Source organism: Cucurbita pepo, chromosome LG04 (genome assembly GCF_002806865.2).
Source record: "Cucurbita pepo subsp. pepo cultivar mu-cu-16 chromosome LG04, ASM280686v2, whole genome shotgun sequence".
Taxonomy (NCBI): Eukaryota; Viridiplantae; Streptophyta; class Magnoliopsida; order Cucurbitales; family Cucurbitaceae; genus Cucurbita; species Cucurbita pepo.
This window is the reverse complement of record NC_036641.1, coordinates 7,005,808-7,030,621: the sequence shown is the minus strand read 5'-3', so window position 1 is coordinate 7,030,621 and position 24,814 is coordinate 7,005,808. Positions and strand designations below refer to the sequence as shown.

General features: G+C 39.8%; 5 protein-coding genes across 5 annotated transcripts; 2 read left to right on the top strand and 3 right to left on the bottom strand.

The window, feature by feature from the left end:
* Positions 1-139: 139 nt before the first annotated feature.
* On the bottom strand, positions 140-24,176 carry LOC111793433. Its single transcript, XM_023675303.1, has 3 exons — positions 24,167-24,176; positions 2,149-2,905; positions 140-639 (listed from the first exon to the last, which is right to left on the bottom strand). Exon 2 carries the CDS (start codon positions 2,802-2,804, stop codon positions 2,151-2,153), a length of 654 nt encoding a protein of 217 aa, XP_023531071.1. The 5' UTR covers positions 2,805-2,905; positions 24,167-24,176; the 3' UTR covers positions 140-639; positions 2,149-2,150.
* LOC111792931 (fasciclin-like arabinogalactan protein 13) lies at positions 4,559-5,565 on the top strand. The gene is made up of 2 exons (XM_023674559.1): positions 4,559-5,073; positions 5,161-5,565. Exons 1-2 carry the CDS (start codon positions 4,738-4,740, stop codon positions 5,563-5,565), a joined length of 741 nt encoding a protein of 246 aa, XP_023530327.1. The 5' UTR covers positions 4,559-4,737.
* On the bottom strand, positions 7,886-11,150 carry LOC111793430. Its single transcript, XM_023675301.1, has 4 exons — positions 10,625-11,150; positions 10,056-10,168; positions 9,128-9,232; positions 7,886-8,773 (listed from the first exon to the last, which is right to left on the bottom strand). Exons 1-4 carry the CDS (start codon positions 11,001-11,003, stop codon positions 8,108-8,110), a joined length of 1,263 nt encoding a protein of 420 aa, XP_023531069.1. The 5' UTR covers positions 11,004-11,150; the 3' UTR covers positions 7,886-8,107.
* On the top strand, positions 15,874-18,967 carry LOC111793434 (zinc finger protein NUTCRACKER). Its single transcript, XM_023675304.1, has 3 exons — positions 15,874-16,058; positions 16,770-17,172; positions 17,841-18,967. The coding sequence occupies exons 1-3, from the start codon at positions 15,947-15,949 to the stop codon at positions 18,640-18,642; spliced, it is 1,317 nt and encodes a 438-aa protein (XP_023531072.1). The 5' UTR covers positions 15,874-15,946; the 3' UTR covers positions 18,643-18,967.
* On the bottom strand, positions 20,267-24,213 carry LOC111793429 (receptor-like protein kinase HSL1). Its single transcript, XM_023675300.1, has 2 exons — positions 21,619-24,213; positions 20,267-20,964 (listed from the first exon to the last, which is right to left on the bottom strand). Exons 1-2 carry the CDS (start codon positions 24,200-24,202, stop codon positions 20,603-20,605), a joined length of 2,946 nt encoding a protein of 981 aa, XP_023531068.1. The 5' UTR covers positions 24,203-24,213; the 3' UTR covers positions 20,267-20,602.
* Positions 24,214-24,814: the final 601 nt, after the last annotated feature.

Here is a 24,814-nt window from a genome sequence, read left to right as displayed (position 1 = left end):
ATTGTATAACGATCATCCTTACAAATGAGTAGTAATGATCATCCTTCTAGATACGTAGAAAGAATTGAGTAGGTATAAAATAACAAAAATTAGATTTTTTAGTCATTATATAAGTGATGAACATAGTAACTTTAACATATATTATATAAGTAACTGAACATATATTATGGTCAGCACATTATATTGCATTAGAATGACCATTTCATTCACCTTCCCCAGAGAGGATTCAACAATGAAATATACTGATAAGACCATAACAAACTGAAACAACCCTAACATCCTTACACAATAAGAATCTTTCATTTTACAAACTGAGAGATGAAAAAGGAACAACACGGGACAAGACGACGCTAAGTCTCTAAAAGCAGTCAACGACAACGACAACACGTAACACTGGTCAGTTCTGCATTCTGAAACGACCTTTCGCCCCTTACGAAAATGCAGAAGAGGAGGGTGAAGCCAAACTACCAATCAATAAAGGGATTGGATGCTGAGAAACTTCAGTTTGTTGGGGTATGGCAATCTGAACTTTAAATTCCAAAAGGATACAAGATGTATGGGTGCTCATCAGTAGCAGTGCTTCTGCTTCAAATCTAATACATCTTCATCCTTGGAAAAGTACCCAACTTCAGAATGAATCTGTTTGTTTAAGCACAATTTGGTGATCAGTGAAGAACAATAGATAGATCAACATATTTGTCGATTCCTAAGAATCGGCTCAGGGACGTGCGTACGGTTGTAGATGGTCTAAATATATAAGTTAAGTTTCCATGGACCACACATTAACAATATTCAGCACAAAAAACGACGCGGACACTTTTCCCTTTAGAACTCGAGGACACAGCTGTAGATGGTGAATTTCTATCAGAAAATTCTTTAGAATTGGAGGGGCACAGCTGTATAACCTATAGAATAGATCGTGTGAATCTTTTAAGAGCATCTATTATGAAGGTTTGACCAATTGGAGATGTACAGTTCATTATTGTTCACCATATCATCTCTTCGATCCGTAATTTTCTACTGTGAAAACGTAGAGCCCTCGAATAGAATGTCCTATATACTGTCTAACTCGAGCATCTTGCATTTTTCTAAAACACAGACATCTCACTCTCGGACTTCTTAATTCTATGCTACACGTTCTTGAATTCCAGAATCTGTATAGAGAACACCTCTCGAGTAAATAACAATGTCAAGAGCCCTATTTTGTTACCAAATCATATCGTATTCTTTTCCCCTGGTAACATGACACAACGTGAAGAAAACAATAAAACATGTCCAAAAGTTGAACCCCTTCACACTAATACAGATATTTTGCATTCGAGAATAGATTTTCAATCAAAGTAAAACCTCTGTAACAGCTCAGGCCCACCGCTAGCAGATATTGTTCGTTTTGGCCCGTTACATATCGCTGTCAGTCTCACGATTTTAAAACGCGTCTACTAGGGAGAGGTTTCCAATGCTTCGTTCCCCTCTCCAACCGATGTGGGATCTCACAATCCACCCCCTTTGGAGGCCCAGTGTTCTCACTGACACTGCCCAGTGTCTGACTCAAATACCATTTGTAACAACTCAAGCCCACCTCTAGTAGATATTGTCCTCTTTGGGCTTTCCCTTCCAAGCTTCCCCTCAAAGTTCTTAAAACGTGTCTACTAGGTAGAGGTTTCAACACCCTTATAAGCAAAACTTCGTTCCCCTCTCCAACCGAGGAAGGATCTCACAACCCCACTCATGCAGCCAATGTTCTTCTTTCCTAAGGAACCTTATACATTATTGGCCAATAATAATCAGCAGTCTAAAATCAGAGACAGACAAACCAAAGTAGCCATCTATCTATAATTTATTCATGAGATTAAATGGATTGATTCATCTCCACAGAGAATTCAAAAAAAAAAAATGAAAAGTAAAAATCAAAGCCACAAACAAAACAGTAAAAGGGCATCCAAAGAAGGTAATTCGATGCCTAAACTCCATGATCAAAAGGAGTCCTAAATTCTAAGAACACTTAACTTCATGTTTGTGTCTCAATAATCCCAATTAATTGAGACAAAAGGAGCCATCTGCTCTACAATTTACTCATAAAACTCAAAAGCCATAGCCAACAGCATCTCAGTTAAACGGTGAAAGGGCAAGTATTCGGAAGAAACATACCATCAGCTAGAACTCGGGCGATTCCCACTGGAACGTGGCCGATTCACCACCGTCCCCAGACGTGCCTCACCCGCCCCTCTCATCCTTTCATACCCACCACCGGATTTCGGCCTCCCATCTTCAGCATACCGATTTGGAGACCCGTAATTCCCATACTGCCTCTGATTCACCTCTCTAGGTCGGATCCCAACGTTCACAGGTCTCTCCTCCTTCCCAACGAAACCCGCCCTAAGATGTGGCGGCACAAATTTCTCCGGTTTATGCAACGCCACCGCCGGAGGAGGAGGAATCTCCTTCTCCTTCTCCAAGCTCGGAATCGGAGACGGAGCGATCGCGCCTGTACCAGTCCGCCCGAGAGGGCGAAGAGAGATGGAATCAGAACCAGAACCAGATTGCGAACGGGGTCGATCCGGAAGCTCACGATGATCGGCAGATGAGGGTCGAGATTGCGGCTGGGGGGGAAGAACCGGAGGCAAGGTGATGGGTTTGGGGGTAGGACGGGTCAGGACGAGCATGCGGCCATGGGACTTGCTAGCTAAAGAAGAAGAAGAAGAGGGGTTCTTGGAGGGATTAGTGCCAGTTTTGGAATTGGAGGAGAGATTCTTGTCGTAGATGTGATTGAAATTGATGGAGGTGTATTTGTTGGTTTTTGCCATCCACCACCGCCAATTGAACACTGATCGATGTTTGAAGCTTCTGGGATTTGAGGGTTTCTTCAGAAACAGGGGAATTACAGAGGATCTGGCAGTAGAAGAAGATTTATAGAATTTGAAAGGAAAAACGGGTTGGTTGGCAATGGAGGGAGTTTTGCGGTGTCGTGTAAAGGAAGATCAGAGCAAAGGAAGATCAGAGCTGAGAGATTGAACTTAATTTGGTTATATAGGCAATCAACATCACATGGCCTAACCTTATTACTACTCCTAACTATTTTTAAGCTTCATAACAACAAATTTTATGGGTAATCTTATAAATTTAGTTTTAAATTTTCTTTAAAAAAAACATATTTTTATGAATAAGATAAAGATTTGTTTTAAAGATGTTAAACAACGTCCTTAAGTCTTGATTATCTCTAAAACTCGTGTCTGATACCACAATAAAATCTTATCTAATAACCTAAGCGCACCGCTAGTATATTTTTTTTCGGCTTTTCCTCAAAAATTTTAAAACATGTATGCTATGGAAAGGTTAAAGGGAGTGGACACCGAGGACGTTGGGCCCTGAATGAGGGTGGACTATGAAGTCCCATAGCGATTGGAGAGAGGAACGAGTGCTAGTGAGGATGCTGGGCCTCGAAGAGGGTGGATTGTGAGATCCCACATTGGTTGGAAGGGGGAACGAAACATTCTTTATAATGAGGTGGAAACCTCTCCCTAGCTAACACGTTTTAAAAACTTTGAGGGGAAGCTCGAAAGAAAAGCTCAAAGAGGACAATATCGGTTAACGATAAGCTTGATCATTTATAAAACTGATGTCTAACACAATAATAAAATCTTATGACAACCAAACTCCCTTATCGAGGCATTGTCTAACGATCTCTAGGATAGGCCAAAAAGAGGTATACTGATTAATAAATCTAGATAAGACTAATTGCATGTGACACAATACCCAGCTCCTTTGATCCTGAATCAGATCAAGGGTAAGGCCTCTCCGATTGAAGGAGAGAAAGTCTCATTGCCTAGAGAAAATGATAAGAGACAGGCTCAACGAAGTATCAATCTCAAACAAGGACTATGCATCCTAGCAAGATTAAGAGTCAACTCGTAAATGGGAGTAGTTGCCACAGCCTATCTACAACAATAAGGCTTGACATAACCAAAGAAACCAACCTAAGAGCTCAACGTCTTCGTCTCAGTATCTAACTCTAATACCATTTGTAACAGCCCAAGTCCACCACTGGTAAATAGATACCTCTCCAACCAATATGGGATCTCACAGTCCACTCTCCTTAAAACTCAACGTCTTCGTCTCGACAGCCCAAGCTCACCACTGGTACATTGATACTATCCACTTCAGCCCATTACGTATCACCATCAACCTCACAATTTTAAAACGCGTCTACTAGGGAGAGATTTCCCACACCAAAGAATGTTTCGTTCCACTCTAACTAATGTGAGATTTCACATACACATACACGTTGTAACGGTCCAAATACACCACTAGCAGATATTATCCTCTTTAGGCTTGCCCGAGAAAGTTTCCACATCCTTATAAATAGTGGTTTGTTCTCCTCCCAACCAAGGTGGGACATCACACACTTACAAACGTGTACGATTAGGAATGAAGTTGTGGAGAATCAATAGAAGCCCAATGTTGAAGGCCCATTGGGCTTAAACACATATGGGCCCATGAAGACATATCAAAAACTAATAAAAACCTCTTTTTTGTTAAATTTATTTAAGAGACGCGTACCAAAATACGCCTATTTTCCAATTATTCTCTCCTCCATTCCCTCAAGCTATGAGTTGTCGCCATTAAATCCAGCTCACATCCAACCCCACTTTCACCTCCTCCACTTCCCCCATCTCCCTTATAAAATCATCATTCCTCCTCCACTAACTCCACCGTCGCCACCGCCGCCGCCCCTCCGCCATGGCCTCCACCGCTCTCCTCCTCCTCCTCCTCCCCTTCCTTCTCTTCTCTGTTACCACTCTGGCCCAAACCCCGGCGGCTCCCGCTCCTTCCTCGCCGGGGCCACTCAACATAACCGGCATTCTCGAAAAGGGCGGCCAATTCACGACGTTCATCCGCCTCCTCAACGAAACCAAAATCAACACCCAGCTCGACAATCAGCTCAACAACACTCCTCAGGGGATGACCATTCTTGCCCCCACTGATAATGCCTTCAATTCCCTTAAGCCAGGCGCCCTCAATGGCCTCAACGACCAAGAAAAAACCCAATTATTGCTTTACCATGTCTTGACTAAGGTAATTTCATCTTCAATTTCTCAATTTTAAGGAACAATATTAATTGGGTTTTTCTTGATTTTTTATTTCAATTTGGTTTCGATCCAGTTCTACACCTTGACGGACCTCCAGACCGTCAGTAACCCAGTCAGGACACTCGCCGGCGACTGGGGGTTGAACTTCACCGGCCAAGCAAACCAAGTCAACGTGTCCACCGGCGTCGTCATGGTGGCTGTCAACAACAAGCTCAGAGAGCAGTCTCCGTTGTCTATTTACGCAGTGGAGAAAGTTTTGTTGCCGGAGGCTCTTTTCGGCGACCACCCCGCTGCCCCTCCTCCGAAAGCTTCGGGTCCGGCGAGCGAAAAATCGCCGGCCGATAGCGAAACACCGCCGAAATCTGATGCTGCCCACTCGCCGGCGGATCATAAGGATGCGGCTCCGAGAAACGGCGTCGGTTTGGGATTGGTTTTGGGATTTGGTTTGATTGCCTTTAGTGTTCTTTNTTGTATTTAATTTTGGTGTTGTTTATCGTCCTTTAAATTTATATTTTATCGAATTTTCATGTTTTATTTTATGTTACTTTTCATTTTTTTTGTTTGCTTTATTGTAATTTTTTCTCTANCTTTTTTTATTGTAATTTTTTCTCTATCTATATATGCATATAAATTTAAAATAATCTCCCGATCATTTTTCTCTCGGGTGTCATATTTTATATGACATTTGAATTAACCGATACCATATCCAAACGAGAGTGATATTAAAGATATAGAAGTGTACATTTTTTTTGGATAACTCAATCAAGGATACTCTGAAATTAGTATATTTACCTTAGCTTAGAGCGATTTATACTCGGTGGCCTTCAGAAAGTTTTACTAAAGCTAGGACAACGTACTATAAAAGAGCGGGTTTCACTTTTTGAAGTGAGATACAGAAAAATGTTAGGGTTATCGAGGGTCGAAACATTTAAAATTTTGATATTAGTATACAAATTCGAATATATTTACATGGTACATGAATAATGAAGGGAACGAGAACAATTCTAAAGATATGATAGTTAATGTAACAACCCAAGCTCACTGCTAGTTGATATTGTTCGCTTTAAAACGCCGTCAACCTCATGGTTTTAAAACGCGTCTACTAGGGAGAGGTTTCCACACCCTTGTAAAAAGTGCTTGTTCCCTTCTCCAACTGATATAGGATCTCATAATCCACCCTCTTCGGGGCCAACGTTCTCGCTGACACTTGTTCCCCTCTAGAACCGATTAATTTAAGTATGACCTCGGGCTATTTCTCAAACCAATCACTTATAAGAGTTATAGGTAATCAAAATTTAAAATGTTTCTGTGATTGATCGGTGGGAATAGTAGTTTTTGTTGGATGATGAAAGTCCCACTAATTTAGAGAGAATAATCATGAGTTTATAATCAACTAATACTCTCTCAGTTGGTATGAGACCTTTTGGGGGAAAGCTACAGCAAAGCCATGAGAATTTATACTCATAGTGGACAATATCATATCATTGTGGAAAGTCGTGATGGTATCAGAGCCATGCCCTAAAACTTAGTCGTTACTTTGTTTGAGGGGAGGTGTTGGATGATGAAAGTCCCACGTCGAGCGGTCTTTTGGGGAAGCCCAAAGCAAAGCCATGAGCACTTTATACACAAAGTGTACAATATCATACCATTGTGTAGAGTCCTGTTCATCTAACGGTTTTGACTCACTCATATTGTTCGGGTCATCACGTGCCCAGCCACTTTAAAATTTAAATTGTGATATTAATATATAACAAAATTGGATAAGATTTTTACACTTTGCACATGGCATTCCACATGCAATGAAAAATAGAACAAAGCGACACACAACTCAAGACAATAGGTGTGGTCCCTTTTAATTAATCAAGTAATTAAATGATAATTAAAAGCTTAATTGGTGATTAGGGTTTAATCTTCCGCCGACATTATGGAAAAAAAACCGTTCCAAATATTAATTTTATATTTTTAATTAATAATTTATAATTAATTTCAACCCCTTTTTATTTATTATTAATCTCCTAAAAATCCATTAAAATGTTAGACAAAGACACCGACATAAAACGACATGACTATGATTAAGATGTTTATTTAAATTAAGTTTGAAAGAAGAACATCAGATACGTTGACTTTTCATCCAACGTTCCAACGACATGTTTATGATCATACGTGTACCTGCACGTTTTAATTACCCACCCACGTGTATTTTGTCAAGTGTTATAATCAACCAAAGTACCGAGCCTGATTGGTTACATTAAAAAAGCTACGAGTGTGATTATAACACTTAACAAATTACGAGAACGATCAAGTTATAAGTTCACGGTTTAGAGGCGGTTTATACAAATTGTCGAACACAAAAATTGAAACAATCCCAAAAAAGAAAGTTCATCAAAATTTCAGAAAAATTCTGCAAAATGCTGATATTTATCATCTGAAATTCATACCTGTAGAAACTAGAACAGATATTTCCATACTAATAATAATAATAATAATAATAAAGACATAGACAGAGACAAAAACAGTAGATGCCAGTTGGTTTGAATTTGGTTTTATTAAGGAAATGAATCAGCCACAGAATATAATAGCCAACCACTGAAGTCCTAACAACAGCAGCAGCTGCAATTCAGAACTGTTTATTAATGGCTGTATAAGAACCCGTCAAGATTTCAATCTCCATCTAAAACTTACTTTATCAAGAAAATATCAAACCAAATCCAACCACCATTTGGATTACTTGATTGATAATGGTGGCTTGTTAGGGGCCTCACAATGTGCATTTTTCTAGAAGCAAATTGACACGGTTAGCACGATAAGACGGTTTAAAGAGATCTAAGATTCAAATCGATTCAAATCGAACGAGTAACAATGCCGACCTTGGTAGAGTTTAAGGTTAAAATGTTAGTAACTTCGCTTAATGACTAATAGGTGTAATATTGTCGAAAAATGAAACGAGTAACTCTATGCAGACTAAATTTTCACACAGCAAAGTAGGTTACATGGGTGAGAAATTTGTTTACTTACAGAGCTTAGATTGAGTCAAGCCAAGAATCGAAGTCATCCTTTGCAATGGAGTTGGCTCCAGAATGACTGTTGTTGACGGGCTTTTCTTTATGAGGTACTAGATGGGATGTATCTTGGAGCAAGTCATCCAAGGCATCATCAAGTTCTGCAGTAATGGGTGCCTTCTGGCCTGGATTTGAACCTTTGATTGGGATGTGAGGAGTTGCCTTAAAGACTTCATCTATGTCGAACGAGCTACTCCCAGCAGCTGGGGTGTCGAGGTCCATTGTCTCACTAAATGAGTTCAGAAGCATATCCAATTCTGCTTCTGCAGTTGTTGCTTCAAACATAGGGGTCTTTTGGTTGGCGTTTTCAATTATGAACTTCGTGTTGGGTTGTTCAGTGTACTTTCGTGTGTTAGTTTGGCTGGATATTGGCAACTCAATTGGATGAGCATTATAATGGACCTGATTTGATGAAATTGGGGATGGATTGAAGGTTGGATCTTGATGGATACTTCCGAAATAGCTCGACGAAGAAGCTTTGGTCACATCTCGAATTCCATCTTCGACATTTCCCTTCTCGTAGGATTCTGTGTCGGATGATATTTCAATGTTTCTCATTCCCTCTTGACTATCATATGTTTGCACCGCGGATGACCGTTGATCACAGATCGCCTTTCTCTCTGGACGCTGTAGCAAGGAAAAAACATTGTCTGTAATTCAAATTCAGACCAATATTTGACTTTCAAGGACCACTTGCTAACTTCTGAATTACAAAGGAAGAAGAGCATTTTTAATTGTTAATCAAAGAAGCTAAGAATGAATGTAACAGCCGAAGCCCACCACTAGAAGATATTGTCCTCTTTGGGCTTTTCCTTAGAGTTTTTAAAACGCGTCTACATAGAGAGGTTTCCACACGCTTATAAGGAATGTTTCATTCTCCTCTCTAACCGATGTGGGATCTCACAATTAACTTGATGCAATTAAAGACCACTCCTAACATCGGTTAAAAGTCCATTCAAGCTAGTGAAACATCAGGCATACCAGTTCTGAAGGTAATATATCTTCCTCGATAAAGAGCCTCTCTGCTACATTTAGTTTTGTAAGTTGTTCTGCTAATGTGACCAAATTCAATGAAAGAAATGACGCCTGCAAAAAGAAACCAGTTTCCATAAAATAGTAGAACAGAACTATGAAATATTAAAAGTAGATAAAGAGAGAAGGATTTTTTTTGGTTGAGTAACAAATCCCTATATTCTAGCCCAAGTCCACCGCTAGCTGATATTGTCCTCTTTGAGTTTTTCCTTTCGGGCTTCCCCTCAAGGTTTTTCAAACACATATGCTAGTGAGAGGTTTCCACACCCTTATAAAGAATGTTTCGTTCCCCTCTTCAACCGATGTGGGATCTCACAATCTACCCCCCTTCGGGGCCAGCGTCCTCGTTGACACTTGCTCTCTCTAATCAATGTGGGAGGCATGGACTCAAAAGTAAGATTGATAACAAAAATTTAAAAAAAAAAAAAGAAAAAAAAAAAAGAACTTGGCTAGAGCACTCCATTTGGCAAGAACATAACACAGTCATACACATTTCAAATGGCTGAAAGGAATTGATAGTGCTTCAACGGTAAAGAAAACAGGACAAGTCTACAATGTTATAGTAACATTTACTTCAAAACTTCTTTAACACAGAATTGTTTAGACACGACTTTCGGGTCCTCAAGTCCAACATACACTACAAAGACAAACACTACAAAGACAAATATATGCATACATACATACATACATATATATATATATGTGTGTGTGTGTGTATGCGCGTGTGTATGAAGAAGTCTGCTGATGATAACCATTTAAGATGTAATCTGGCAATTTAAAATTGTTTTTAGGTCAAAAACTAAATCTAAATTCTACAGCAAGCTCAATAATTTAATGCATTCTCAACGCAAAAAATATAGAACAATCGACTAATTACCTCAGGAGTTGCAGTGGTTTTTTCATCCACGACGAAACTATTATCTTCGATCCAGGACAACATGCCTTCCCCCCTCGCTGCAAGCATAGCAGATCCTCCACTACTTAACTCTCCTGTTAGATTATGCATATAAGTCTTCCATATCAAACCCTTCAATCTTGATATTAAAATCCAAACACTACTCATTGAAGCTATCAACTGAACAGAAATTTGGATGCTCCGTAGGTTCTATCGAAACAAACAACATATTTCTCTTTTCTATGTTCATTGGAGATTTAAACAACCCAATAAGGACCGGTGGATATAATAAAAGATTATGTCATAATGCGTAGAGAAACCGAATTGTTAGTTAGCATTGGAACCATCTTCCTGCATATGGCAAAGGATATTCAACCCCACCTCCGATCATCAATTACAGCAACTCTACAATCTACCAAACCGACTGGGACTTATATTTTCACTTCCAAAAATAGCACATTCGCAAGTTCAAATCAGCAACCATTTGGAAGACTTATAATTTGCATACACTGAACTATTATAACAAATCAAAAGAGATAGCGCACACTTACTCGGAAGAACATCATCCAAAGACGGAAAAACATCCATAAAAGTACTCGACTGCATCTGCGATCGAGCCTCGGCAATCAGGTGGCGGTAGTCGGCACCTTTGCTCTTCGGCAAAATCACATCGGAAACTGGCGCGGAAGCCTCACCGGACGTCTCTTCGACGGAAATTTCCTCGCCATAACGATCCCAATTTGAGGGAAGTTTAGGCACAGCCTGGGAGAGGAGATTTCCATCTTTGGCGTGCTTTCCTAGCGGCTTATTAGCACTTCCAGCTGCATTTGTCCCAATGGACGGAGGTTTATGTTTCTGATTTGGATGAGACTTCTTGCTGTGGTGTTGAGAGTGAGCTCTCTTTGATTTTGCTAATGCTTTTGCATCCATCCACAAATTGATGTGCTTCCTTCAATTCAAAGCTTTGGCAATTCAGATGAAACCTTAACGAAATCTGTTGAAGAAAGAAGACGGAGCCGGGATTCGTAGCCCTACCGGAAGTTTTGTTGGAGATTCCGATTTCAAGAACACACGAACACAGACAAACAATGAAGCTGCTAACATGGCTTGGGCTTCGGACTTTATATTTGGGCTTTGGTCTTTGGGCTTCGCCACCAGTGATTGTGGGCGTTTTGGGCCAGGCTTTGAGAACCAGAAAGCCCATGTAGAACTATGCTAAAGGCCCAAAGATCCCCGCTTTTAGAAACTAAATTAGTCTTTCTCTCGCGATTACATCTCACATTAGTTGTAGATGGGACAAAACATTGTTTGTAAGAGTGTGAAAATTTCTCCCTAGCAGACCATTTTAAAACGGTGAGACTAACATCAATAATGTAATGTGTCAAAACAGATAATATTTGCTAGAGGTGGGCTTGGGCCGTTACAAAAATGGTATTAAAGCCAGTCACTAGGCGGTGTGTCAACGAGAACGCTAGCCCCTAATGAAGATGGATTGTGAGATCTCACATTGGTTGGGCTAGTAAGGATGTTGGCCCCAAAGAAGATGGATAGTGAGATCCCACATCGGTTGTGCAAGCAAGGATGCTGACCCTCAAAGGAGGTGGATTGTGAGATCTCACATCGGTTGGAGAGGGAATGAAGCATTCCTTATAAGGGCGAGATCTCACATCAGTATAAGGACACTGACCCTCAAAGCATCCTTAGTGGCACAACCGATGTGGGATCTCACAATCCATCTTCATTAGGGGCTAGCGTTCTCGTTGACACACCGCTTAGTGAGATCCTACATCGGTTGTGCCAAGACGTTGACCTTCAAAGGAGGTGGATTGTGAGATCTCACATCGGTTGGAGAGGGAACAAAACACTCCTTATAAGGGTGTGAAAACCTCTCCCTAGCCGACATCTTAATAATTGTTAGCGGTGGATTCAGGTGCATCAAAGGTTTGATATTACAATAATTGAAGAAGGGGTGACATTATTAATCAACACTATTCACCAAATTGAATTATGTTCTCTCTCTCACTAAATGGGACAAAAGGAGCACCTTAGTTGCCTACCTAAGTTTGAGTTGAAAATGAGAGAGAGGAACATTCTTGGCCCATAACATACAATATTTAATTGGAGGTTTGTTAAGGGGTGTGGGGAAAAAAGTTTCAAATTTAGTGATTGCTTTTTTGGAGTAGAAAAAGACAATCTTTACAAAATCCCTTTAGATCTTTGTTCATTTGGTGCTTTCTCCATTCCATCACCTTCATCTTAATAATAATTCATACCCACCTTCATCTATTTCACACATTCATAATCTTCATTTTCCTTATAATTAAGCAAAAGGGTTTTTTTTTTATATATATATATTTAATCAAAACGATAATGACGGGTTCTTTGATTTGAAAATTTTATGAAAAGGGACGTCTTTGGATATATATATAGAGAGAGATATCTAAGGCTAGTAGTAGGATGAAGATAGTAAGCCCGGGCGGCCATAACCTAAGGCTATTATCTTCACATCTCTCTCCATCTTTAGATATCTGGAGAGAGATAGAGATTCGTTGCGTGATCAACACGAGTGCCTTACATGTGCTCTACAGGCTACGCTCCATCTTTCTTCCCAATGAGCCTATTTTTCTTTTGATTTGGAAGATGGGCATTGTGTCTTCAATCTCCCTGGAACAACTCCTCAATGCATCATCGATCTTGCGAGTGTCATTCACACACCGCTCCACATCACCCGAATTATTAAAATAGTTGAACCATACACAATTGGGTTAACCCTAAAATCTGTAGATATGGTTGATGCATACATGATATCAGGAAGACATTAAAATTTTGAAAGAAGCAAACAAAAATTCAGTGCAAGTAGAAAATGTATTTCATTGAGAAATATTACGATTCTAAATTTCATCCGTGGTTATTCAAACAGCTATCCGTAAAAGGGTAAGATAGAAATATAAAGAGACAGTGACACAGTCCGTAAAAGGGTACGATAGAAGACAAAAGGTGAGATAGAAATATAAATTAGGGGTATGAATGTATGCACAAATGGGCAAGGCTCCCAAGATATATTGACCTAAATCCATCACAAATATGAACTCAAAAGGGGTTAGTAAAAGGGAAAAGGGTTAAAAAGAAGATAGACATATTAGGGTTTTGTGAAAAGGCATAGATTCTTCAACTTTTAAACAAGGCCATGGCTGGCCAAGGCAATGCATGTGAGCTTCTGTAAATGTTGGATTCCACAATCCAAACTTGCTCTTCTTTTTGGGATATATCCAATCTCCACCAAAAATAATTACAAAACTCAACAAAAAAAAAAAATTATTCTTTCAAAACAAATCTTCTTTAACCAATACGTTCTATGTCGTGTAGAAAAGGAGAGATTCGAACGTCTTACCTCTTTATTAGAAGTATATTGTCCTCTCTGGATTTCCCTTCAAGATTTTAAAACGTGCCTACTAGGAGAGATTTTCACACTCTTGCAAAGAATATTTTGTTCCCCTCTGTGATGTCCCACACTGGTTGGGGAGGAGAACATAAACGGTACCGTTTATAAGAGTTGTGGAAATCTTCCCCTAGTAAACGCATTTTAAAGCCTTAAGGGAAAGCCCGAAAGGGAAAACTCAAACAGGACAATATCACAATGTGCAGCTTTCTCGTTGTTCCCCAAAGGGGTAGACACGAGACGGTGTGCCAATAAGGACGCTGGGCCCTAAAGGAGGGTGGATTTGGAGGTGATCCCACATTGATTGGAGGAAGGAAAGAGTGCCAGTGAGGACGCTAGGCCCTGAAGGGGGGTGGATTGTGATGTCTCACATTGGTTGGGGAGGAGAACAAAACACCATTTATAAGAGTGTGGAAATCTTCTCCTAGCAGAAGCATTTTAAAGCCTTGAGGGGAAGCCCGAAAGAGAAAGCCCAAAGAGAACAATATCTGCTAGCGGTGGGCTAGAGTCGTTACACCCTCTCCAACCGATGTAGGATCTCACAATCCATCCCCCCTTTAGGGCCCAGCGCCCTTGCTGACACGCCGCCCAGTATCTGGCTATGATACCATTTGTAACAGCCTAAGCCACCACTAGCAGATATTGTCTGTATTAGCCCATTACGTCTCACCATCAGTCTTATGATTTTAAAACGCGTTTAGATCAGCTACATTCAATATCATCTTTTAAGTGGAGTAAAGTTCGAATCTTTTGTTCAAAATTGTCATTTTTGTTAGGTAATTGAGCTAAACATACCTACAAAATCGATACAAATAGCTCGTAAACAAAACCCTATTTAGTTTGTGTGTAAAAGACAAGCCAAACAAAACAAACATCCCTCTTAAATGACAATGATTTGCTTTTCCCTAAACCCCTTCTCCAATTATTAATCAAACACTGAATTAAGCTTCATAGTTTGATAGTGTAGCTTGAATTCAAAGTTTTGATTATAAAATGACCTAAAAAAGAGAGAGGGGAAGTGTTCATACTCAAGAATCTTTGAAAGGGGCCTCGAAAGTTGAGGGCTTTGGGTGAAATGTGGGAGAGAGGGAAGAGAATATTCTATTCCCATAAGAGTTCATTAGCAAAACTCCAAAAATTATAAACTAAACAAAGTCTTAAAGCAAAACATGATTAGATTATGATTAAGATGAGCAGGAAAAGTCAGCTCACAAGGGGACGACTGCTCATACTTCTAAAAATTCACTGTCTTTGTCAGCTAAACATGTTTCCCTAGTTAACTATTATTTATCCCTTTATGTTTATTCTCACTCTATAATCTTTATTTCTCTCTCTCCATCCCTTCACAACTATACCAAATTGAAGTTCCCATTATAATGAGATGCGTATATATCTGTAACGACCCAAGTCCGGTGCTAGAAGATGTTGTCTTTTTTGGGTTTTTCCTTTCGGGCAACATTGAGCCCTCAAGAGGGGTAGATTGTGAGATCTCACATCGGTTGGAGAAGAGAATGAAACATTTCTCATATAGGTGTAGAAACCCCTCCAAGCACGCGGTTAGAGTCCTGGTCTCCTCCTACTGCTTGGAAGCTTACGGTTTCATGTTCTATTTCACTCCCCGATGGGGGTTCTTTTCACCCTTCCCTCACGGTACTACTTCACTATCGGTCACCCAGGAGTATTTAGCCTTGCAAGGTGGTCCTTGCTGATTCACACGGGATTCCACGTGCCCCATGCTACTAGGGTCAGAGCGTAAGTTAGTGATGCTTTCGGCTAACTGTGAGACTGACAGCGATACATAACGGGCCGAAGAGGACAAGTGGGCTTGGGCTGTTTCAATACCAATGAATGATATATCTTTCTAATAAGCTATTAACATAGATATCGAACTTGCACTAAACAGATATGAAGAGACAGTGACACGATCGTTCTTATGTATTGAATAACTCGATTTCCGACCCATAATTTAGGGGGAGAGAGAGAGAATAAAAGTGAGAAGGGCCAAAGAAATTATGGGATAATCATTCCAAAAGGAAAAGGTAGTAAAACTAGCTTTTTTCTAATTTCTTACTCTATAAAACCCTTCTCATCATATGTGTCATCATGCACCTTTGCCCATCAAATCCCTTCCCCTCTCTTACCTTTAACTTTTTCACCAAAAATGAGTTTTTTATTCTCCCAAAGAAAGAAGATAGTTTGAAAATATTCCCATAAATTATTCAATCTAGGAGAGAGAGAGAGAGAGAGAGAGAGAGAGAGAGAGAGAGAGAGAGAGAGAGATCTTGTCAATTTCTCTCCCTTTATAACATGTATGAACCCTTCATTTCAGCTAAACACTTATGCTTCTAGGTTTCTTGTAGATTTGAGAGACAATTCAAGCTAAGAACACAACAAAAACAAAAAAATCATAGGATTTTTGTTTGTGTTAAGGAAGATGTCTGAAGAGCAAACAATTTCAAATGCTTTCATTTGCAGCTTGCCAACACTTGGATCAAACAACAACCCTCCTGTTCTTAAGAAGAAGAGGAATCTCCCCGGAAATCCAGGCAAGAACAACCTTTGTGTTTTGTTTCATATGTTTATTGTTCTTTTTGCTCTTGTTTTTGTGGCTTTTGTCTGTTCTTTTGTAGGGAATAATATGATGAATATTCAACTTTTTCATCTAAACCCTCTTTGATTCTTCACAAAACTCTCCCAAATTTTGTTTACTTTTGCAAAACACTTCACTTAACACGAGTTGTTCTTTGAGTTTCTGATGTTTTTGAAGAAACCCTCATGATGAAAGCTAAAAAGTAATCACCTTTCTTCATGGATATGAATGAAAGATTAAATTTTTTCGTAATCTATTAGGTTAAACTTTTGTGTCTCGAACCGATTCAACGTCGTATCAAAGTTTTTTGTTTTTGTTCAAAAACCCGTCAAGAATATGAACAAAAGATTGAATTTTTCGTATCCTATTAGGTTAAACTTTTGTGTCTCGTAGCGATTCAACATGGTATCAGAGTTTTTTTTTGTTCAAAAACCCGTCAAGAATATGAATGAAAGATTGAATTTTTCTTAACCTATTAGGTTAAACGTTTGAGTCTCGCAACGGTTCAACATAGTATCAGAGCTTTTTTTGTTCAAAACCCCATCAAGAATATGAATAAAATATTGAATTTTTTGTAGCGATTCAACATGGTATTAGATCCTCGATCTTGTAACATTGCTTCGTTTTCGATAATATTGATATTGACTTGATGGCGTATTTGCGACAGATCCGAAAGCGGAAGTTGTGGCATTGTCGCCGAAGACCCTAATGGCGACGAACCGATTCTTGTGTGACATATGTGGGAAGGGTTTTCAGAGGGATCAGAACCTACAGCTGCATAGAAGAGGACACAATCTTCCATGGAAGCTGAAGCAAAGAAGCAACAGCAACAAAGAGCCAAGGAAGAGAGTTTATGTTTGTCCAGAGAAGAGCTGTGTGCACCACCATCCTTCAAGGGCGCTTGGAGACCTCACAGGCATTAAAAAGCACTTTTGCAGGAAGCATGGCGAGAAGAAGTGGAAGTGCGAGAAGTGCTCCAAGAAATATGCTGTGCAGTCAGATTGGAAAGCACACTCCAAAACTTGTGGCACCAAAGAGTATAAATGTGACTGTGGAACTCCATTTTCAAGGTAATATACTTATCAACTACATACCGATAACATTGGTCGAAGAGGAAAACGAATCATTCTTTATAAGGGTGTGGAAACCTCTTCCTAGTAAACGCATTTTAAAACTTTGAGGAGAAACCCAGAAGGAAAAGCTCAAAGAGGACAATATCTATTCGCGGTGGGCTTTGGCTATAACAAATGGTATTAGAGTCAGGCATCGAACTGTGTGCCGGCGAGGACGCTCGGCTCCCAAGGAGGGTGGATCACTGGATTGTGAGATCCCACGTTGGTAGGAGAGGAGAACGAAACATTGTTTATAAGGGTGTGAAGATCTCTTCCTAGTAGACGTGTTTTAAAACCTTGAGGGGAAACCCAGGAGAGAAAAACCCAGAGAGGACAATATTTGCTAGAGGTGGGAGAGCCAGGTATCGAACAGTGTGTCATCGGGGACGCCGGGACCCCGAGGGGGGTGGATTGTGAGATCCCACGTTAGTTGGAAAGATGAATGAAGCATTCCTTATAAGGGTGTGAAACCTCTTCCTAGTAGACGCATTTTAAAATCTCGAGGAAAAATCCAGAAAGAAAAGCTCAAAGAGGACAATATTTGCTCGCGGTGGGCTAGAGCGGTTATATTCTTCCTCGTTTAGGCTGTTGTTATATATGTTCTAAAAAAGGTGTGTGAAATGCAGGAGAGATAGCTATGTAACTCACAGAGCATACTGCATGGCCTTAGCAGAGGAAACAGCAAGACTAAACGCAGCAGCATCAACTATGAACACAGCTGACAACGGCTACCACTTCCTAAGACCCAACACAAATCCTCACCAATACTTCCCCTCCTCCACCTTTTTCAGACAAGATCATGAAAATTCTCAAATGTTCCTCAACAACAACGTTAATTCCCTCACACCCACAATAGCATTCCCTTTTTGGATGCCAAATTCTTCCCCACAAGACAATAATTTCCATCACCCACTTGCACCACCACCACTACCACCGCCGCCACCACCACCACCACCAACAGCAACAACAAGCTGTCTTCTTTCAGTTCCTTCCTTGTACAGCCACGAAGAACAAGCCAATCAAGCAATGGCATCATCATCAGCAGCAGCCAACATGTCAGCTACTGTTCTGCTGCAAAAGGCTGCTGAAATGGCAGTGACAAGCTCCACAACAACAGACCCATCATCATTAATGGCAAGTTTTGGGTTGAAATTCAGTGCCACAACTGATGGGAAAGCCTTGTTTTCAGGGCTTTATGGCTCAATGAACTCAAATTCCATTCCTAGTTGTTGCAGCCTTGAAAATGGTGGCGATCATCAAGACTCTGCTGCTAGTAACTTGATCCAAATGTACCCTGCTGCAAAGAGAATTAGACACACTGTTAGTGAAGAAAGTGTCACGGGTGGAGAAGGAGAAACAAGGGATTTCTTGGGTGTGGGAATCCCCACCATATGCCATCATCCATCAGCAGTGAATGGATGGATGTGATTACACCTGATATGATTTGAATGGGTATTCATAAAGTTAGACCAAAAGGGAATCTCAAGCTTTAAAAAAAACCCTTCAATGGCAGAACAGGGGAGGATCACTGATGCGATCCATGCATATTCAGGTGAGGAAGGACAGAAAGTTGAGGCCTTTTTCTTCCAAAAACAGAGGCCTTTTGTTTTGGGATTAAAGGAACGAAGGTGGAGCAGAGGCAGAGATAAAAAAGTAAAGGATTCCCCTTTTGGACTCCATTAATGTTGTATTGTGTATTTCTTTCATTTTTTATTGCTCTTTGCTTGTGATATCAAATGGGTATTTGAAAAAGAATGAATGTACCTCTATTTTCAATTACTTTTTTTAGTCTAATCGAACCGAAAGCACGCTTTGATTAGGGAGAATCGCATTTGTTTAGACTAAAAATGTCCAAAAAGATGCTAACTTTCATGTGCAGTGTCAATACACTTCATTTGTTTCGATGCTATTCTCTAGTTCATGTTAGGCTCGACTAGCTACAGTGTAATATGGATTCGATTTGCTTCTATCCATCTCGAGGTACTATAGCAAGACGAACTACCCAATATAAACTAAATTACACCCGGAACTTTCGATTCAAGTTAGAGCGTTTAGAACGAGGTTAGAAGGAGAATATTATGTGAATTTGAGGTTAAAATAAGAACAACTTTGGAGTACATGAAAAGTGAAATGCATGAAGGGGGAAAAATAAAAGGAATTGATATTCTTTCCTCACAAAACCATCACTTTCCACTCTGGATGACAGTGTACTTCTACACATGCATGCATTTTAGACTACAAAATTACTATCTTTTCTTCCTTTCTTTCTTTTTTTTATGGTTGAAAATGTAAAAAAAATAATTTAAAATGAAGAGAGAGAATAAAAAGGTAAAGAAAAGGCAACCATTTCCTAAATGTATGATACATAGAATATATCCACGGTACGATTAGAACTCATGTTGAGTCGAGTACGTAGGGATTTGAATTGAAAAATAAGTCGGAGTAGGGATTTGAACTAAAAATAGGTCGGAGTTAGAAATTTGAACTCAACAAATAATTAAGCCCAAATACTTTCTTCAACATTCAATGTCGGCCCAATAATGGGCACGAGGAGTAATGATAGGACGTAAGCCTAAAATAAAGTTCTATAAGATAACTCCTTATTTGGAACCAATTTCGTGTCTTTGAATTTATGAGTTCAATTTCTAAACTATGGAGTTCGATATAATCACATTCTTTGTACTTTTGTTGAATGTCTTGTTAATTTGATCAATTAACCGGTTGCCCACCTACTTTGCTAAGTGTTACAATCATCCCATCTATGCTCGGCCAAATATTGCAATCAATCTCGTTTTAAAGACCTTCTTCACGTGTCGAACTTGTTACTAATAGACATGGAAGAAAAACGAGTACAAGAAGTGATTGCAACACTTAACAAAAATGTAATTCCGTGACATGATAATTTATGCAACTTTCCCACAAAATTTACCCAAAAACTCAAATCATTCCCTAGGAGAACTTTGATGGTACCAAACACAAAGGCATTCATTTTGGTCAATAATTGAAGCATCTAGCAGCTGCTTTCCAGAGGAAAACAAGGGCCCCAATACAGTAAATAAGGGGCGGCTGAGCCACAGGAGCCATTGGCCATCATTGAATTAGAGCATTCATTCCATCTTGTATTACAAAACAAAAATATAGAACTTGTCCTGCCAAACAGGGACTTTCTCAACTGACCCCACCACCCTCCATTGTTGAAAATAACTGAAGATCTTAAGAAACTTTGGGGGTTTTATTCAAAACAAATCATTGGGTTAGTACCATAAATCTCTGCTGGCTTCCATTCATAATCAATCATTCACCCACTTTTTGACATTTAAAGAAACTACATACTTTTGGCTGTAACTTGTAAGACTAATGTTAGAGACTAGAGAAAACTATAGGCATACTAGGAAAAATGTGGAGAAAGTTTGGTTTCCTTACTAACAATGGCGGGTCTGGATTCTGTTGCAGCCTCTTGTAGCAGTTTGACGACTCGTCTCATCGAGGGACGGTTGATGGGGAGTGAGCTTGTGCAGAGAAGTCCCACGTTGAGGACTCGGTAGATTTCTTCCTTGTATTTTGAACCGAGTTTCGGATCGATTGCTTGGTCGAGTCCTCTGCAGTCGACGGTGGTGTACACCCAGTTTGCCAAGTTTTTATCTCCAAATTCAGGATCATTTGGAGGCCTCCCTGTCACCAGCTCTAAAATCACCATTCCAAAGCTGTAGATGTCACTCTTTTCGTTTACTCTTAATGTATAAGCATATTCTGCATCAAGCACACCATATGAAAGTCAAAAAAGTACTCAACCCCTTTTGTCTGAGTAAATGGAATCAAATTCTATTGAGGATTGTTGGTAGGAAAGTCGAACGTTCCCTAATTTAGGAAATGATCTTGGGTTTATAAGTAAGGAATACATCACCATTGGTATGAGGCCTTTTGGGGAAGCCCAAGGCAAAGCCACGAGAACTCCTAACATGGTATCAGATCCACGTCTTAAACTTAGCCATGTCAATAGAATTCTCAAATGTCGAACAAAGAATTGTGAGCCTCGAAAGTGTAGTCAAAAGTGACTAAAGTGTTGAACAAATGGTGTACCTTGTTCGAGGGCTCTAGAGAAAGAGTTGAGTCTCGATTAAAGAGAGGCTATTCGAGGGCTCCATAATGCAAACAAATAGAATTTAAGCTCAAGATGTTGAGTGTTATGCAGATTGACAAATATCTCGTAATCCCAAGGTGTTCTAACAGATTCAGAACTAAAATCATGCCAGCAGACCAGATATTACAAGTTTAAAACATCATGGAAATATGAAGATGATCTTCGTCTTAACACATATTTATAATGTAATCTAATCACTAAAAGTATTATGAACAGCTTATGTTTCTAAATCATGGAAGAGTTCAGGGAAATCAAGATGGTACCTGGTGCAATATACCCACAAGAACCAGCAATGACAGACATTGGCTCTGAATCCTTGCCAGAATTCAAGAACTTAGCTAATCCAAAGTCTGCAACTCTAGCTCCAAACTCAGAATCAAGCAATATATTGTTGGATTTGATATCTCTATGAACAATTGGAGGAGCACAATCGTGATGCAAGTAAGAAAGCCCTTCAGCTGCATCCAAAGCTACTTTATACCTTGTCGGCCAATCCAAAAACCGCTTTCTGCTGCCGTGCAGCAAATCTCCCAAGCTCCCATTAGGCATGTACTCGTAAACAAGTAGCTTGCAGTTACTAGTGTTGCAGCAGCACCATAGCCTGACAATGTTCTTATGGCGGATCTTCCCCAATGTCTCAACTTCAGCCTCAAATCCATCTTTCTCTGAATCCAAACTGTTGTCCTCTTTCCTTGCTCCTTGCCATAGCTTCTTCACGGCCACGATCTCACCGTTTTTCAGCACAACTTTGTACACTTTGCCGGATGCTCCACTTCCGATGACTTTGTCTTCACTGAGAGAGACTGCGATTTCATATTCACTGAAACCAAGTTTATGGAATGATTTCCACTTGGAAACCGCAATTCCATTCTTGTTCTGCTTGAATTTCTTGTACTTAAAGAAGAACCAAATGACCCCAACAGCAAAAACAACAATAGCGAGTAGAAAAATGGCTTTGAGAAGCCAATAGCCTTGGTTTTTGCCTTTTTCAATGCGAGGACAAAGACTTGGGGTGTTCTTACACAAACCTGGATTACCCAGAAAGCTATCTCTGTAAATTTCCTCGGCATAAAGAGGAGGAAGTGCTCCTGATAAGAGATTGTTCGACAGATTTAACGAATTCAGTTTCAAATTCTGCAATTCAAGAGGTATGCTACCACTGAGATGGTTACTAGCAAGATCGAGATAATTAAGAACAGGTAGGCTTCCAATTTCACTCGGGAGATTCCCAGATAGCCTGTTGTTTGCCAAATTTAGCTCGTTTAGCCTCTTCAGAGCTCCAATTCCCTTTGGTAATTCACCAGAAAGCTTGTTATCGCTTAGATCGAGTTTACCCAACTGGCTTAACTTCACTAAATTTCCCGGAATTTTACCGGAAAACATGTTCTCACTACCTGAAAGTTCAGTCAGATTGCTTAACGAACCAATCTCCTCCGGAATTGACCCTGAAAATTGATTTTCTGAGATCATCAAAATGGAGAGATTCTTGGCGCTAGATATCTTCGAAGAGATAGACCCAGAGAGCGAATTTTCAACGAGCTCAAGTAAATACACGTTGTGCAAACCCCAAAAATCATCTGGAACTGAACCCGAGAGTTTGTTGTTCCTCATTCGAACACGGCTTAAGCTCGTGCATTTTCCAAGACTCGGAGGGATTTTCCCGGAAAACGAGTTGTAAATCAATATAAGCTCTTCCAATGCCCCTTTTGCACACAAGTTTTCCGGGATGGCGCCAGAAAATCCGTTGTATGAAACATCAAGATGCACTAATGGCGAGTTTTGCCCGAGTTTGCTGGGTAACTGTCCACTAAGCTTGTTATTAAACAATTTGAGCTCATTCAAATATGGGGACCTGACGATACTCTCCGGCAATGGCCCTTCCAATCGATTCTCGAACAAGTTTAACGACTCAAGCTGTAATGCACAAAGATCGTCCGGAATTGTTCCAGTTAAGTGATTCATCGACACATCAATTCGTCGCAGTGCTGTTAGATTCGACAGTCCCAAAGGAAACTCGCCGGAGAGCGAGTTGTTAAACAGTTCAATTTGAACTAAGCTTTTCAAATGAGTGATTGACACCGGAATCGACCCACTGAGTCTATTGTTCGACAAGTCCAGATTCTTAAGCCTAGTCATCCCGCCAAAAATATCCGGAATCCGATCGACAAGATTACAGTTAGCAAGCCAAAGAACCTCCAACTTCGTCAAGTTCCCAAATGCACTCGGAATCTCACTCCGCGAAAACGGATTATACGCAAGTTGAAGCTCTTTCAAACTCGAAATATTACCCAAACTCCCCGGAATAGTTCCATTCAAAAGATTTTCAACCAAATTCAGCGTCTCAAGCCAACGAAACTCACCGAAACTCACCGGAATCTCCCCGGAGAAGTTATTTCCAGAGAGATCCAGTAACCGAAGGTTCGTGATCTTGGAAACCGCATCGGGAATAGAACCAGCGAGAAAATTCTGCGACAAGTTAAGCCGCTGGAGACCAGAACAGGAGGCAAGATCGTCAGGAAGAGAAGCGTTAATGGCATTATTGAAAAGAGAGAGTGAAGAAAGAGAAGGAAGTCGACAAAAGAAGGCCGGAAAAGGTCCGGCGAGCTGGAAATCAGATAAGTCGACGGCGACAACAGAACGAGAGACGGAATCGCAGATAACGCCGGACCAGTTGCAGGGAGTATCATCGCGAGGGTTCCATGAAGATAGGGACTGAGTAGGATCGGAGAGACTGAGCTTGACTTGCTGAAGATACAGTCCTTCTTGATTCAGCGAGAATATCAATGGAAGAAGAAGAAGAAGAAGCAGAAGAAGACGAAGAAGAAGAAGGAAGAGAACAGAAGCCATTCTGCAGAGGAAAAAAAATGGAAACGAATTGGACGGTAAGAATGAATGGGAAATTATATATATATATAAACGTAAAATTACGAATTTACCCCTACTGTGAAGGAATGTTAGATTTAAGTTCCATAAAATTCTTATAAATAATTTCTAAAAATATTAATATAACTTTCATATTTCTAATTTAAAACAATATGTAATAAATTTCATTTTTTTCCAAATTTGTAGGATTAATTTAAATAAATTAATTTTTATTACTATTTTAATTTCAAATTTTATAATTTAAGGTCTATTACAGAGCGCCACCGAGTATTGAATGTGAAAGTCTCTTCTTTTTTTTAGGCTATGGCTATACGTTAAATAACGGGTTAAAGCTAACAATATCTACTCGCGATTAACTTGAGAACAATATCTACTAGTGATGAACTTGAGCTGATGAATTTTTATTGTATTTAAAATTTTAGGCTATGGTTATAGTTAAATAACGGGTTAAAGCGAACAATATCTACTAGTGATGGACTTGAGAACAACATCTACTAGCGATTGACTTGAGCTGATAAATTTTTATCGTATTTAAAATTTTAGGCTATGGTTATATGTTAAATAACGGGTTAAAGC

What these genes read in the sequence shown, in the direction of transcription:
- LOC111793433 (XM_023675303.1), bottom strand. Translation starts at nt 2,804, where the DNA reads ATGGCAAAAACCAACAAATACACCTCCATCAATTTCAATCACATCTAC.
- LOC111793434 (XM_023675304.1), top strand. Translation starts at nt 15,947, where the DNA reads ATGTCTGAAGAGCAAACAATTTCAAATGCTTTCATTTGCAGCTTGCCA. An exon ending in GAATCTCCCCGGAAATCCAG is followed by an intron (nt 16,059 to 16,769) that starts GCAAGAACAACC and finishes TATTTGCGACAG; the next exon opens with ATCCGAAAGCGGAAGTTGTG. An exon ending in TGTGGAACTCCATTTTCAAG is followed by an intron (nt 17,173 to 17,840) that starts GTAATATACTTA and finishes TGTGAAATGCAG; the next exon opens with GAGAGATAGCTATGTAACTC.
- LOC111793429 (XM_023675300.1), bottom strand. Translation starts at nt 24,202, where the DNA reads ATGGCTTCTGTTCTCTTCCTTCTTCTTCTTCGTCTTCTTCTGCTTCTT. An exon ending in TTGTGGGTATATTGCACCAG is followed by an intron (nt 20,965 to 21,618) that starts GTACCATCTTGA and finishes TGCTTGATGCAG; the next exon opens with AATATGCTTATACATTAAGA.
- LOC111793430 (XM_023675301.1), bottom strand. Translation starts at nt 11,003, where the DNA reads ATGGATGCAAAAGCATTAGCAAAATCAAAGAGAGCTCACTCTCAACAC. An exon ending in AAACCACTGCAACTCCTGAG is followed by an intron (nt 9,233 to 10,055) that starts GTAATTAGTCGA and finishes TTCTTTTTGCAG; the next exon opens with GCGTCATTTCTTTCATTGAA. An exon ending in ATATATTACCTTCAGAACTG is followed by an intron (nt 8,774 to 9,127) that starts GTATGCCTGATG and finishes TCCTTGCTACAG; the next exon opens with CGTCCAGAGAGAAAGGCGAT.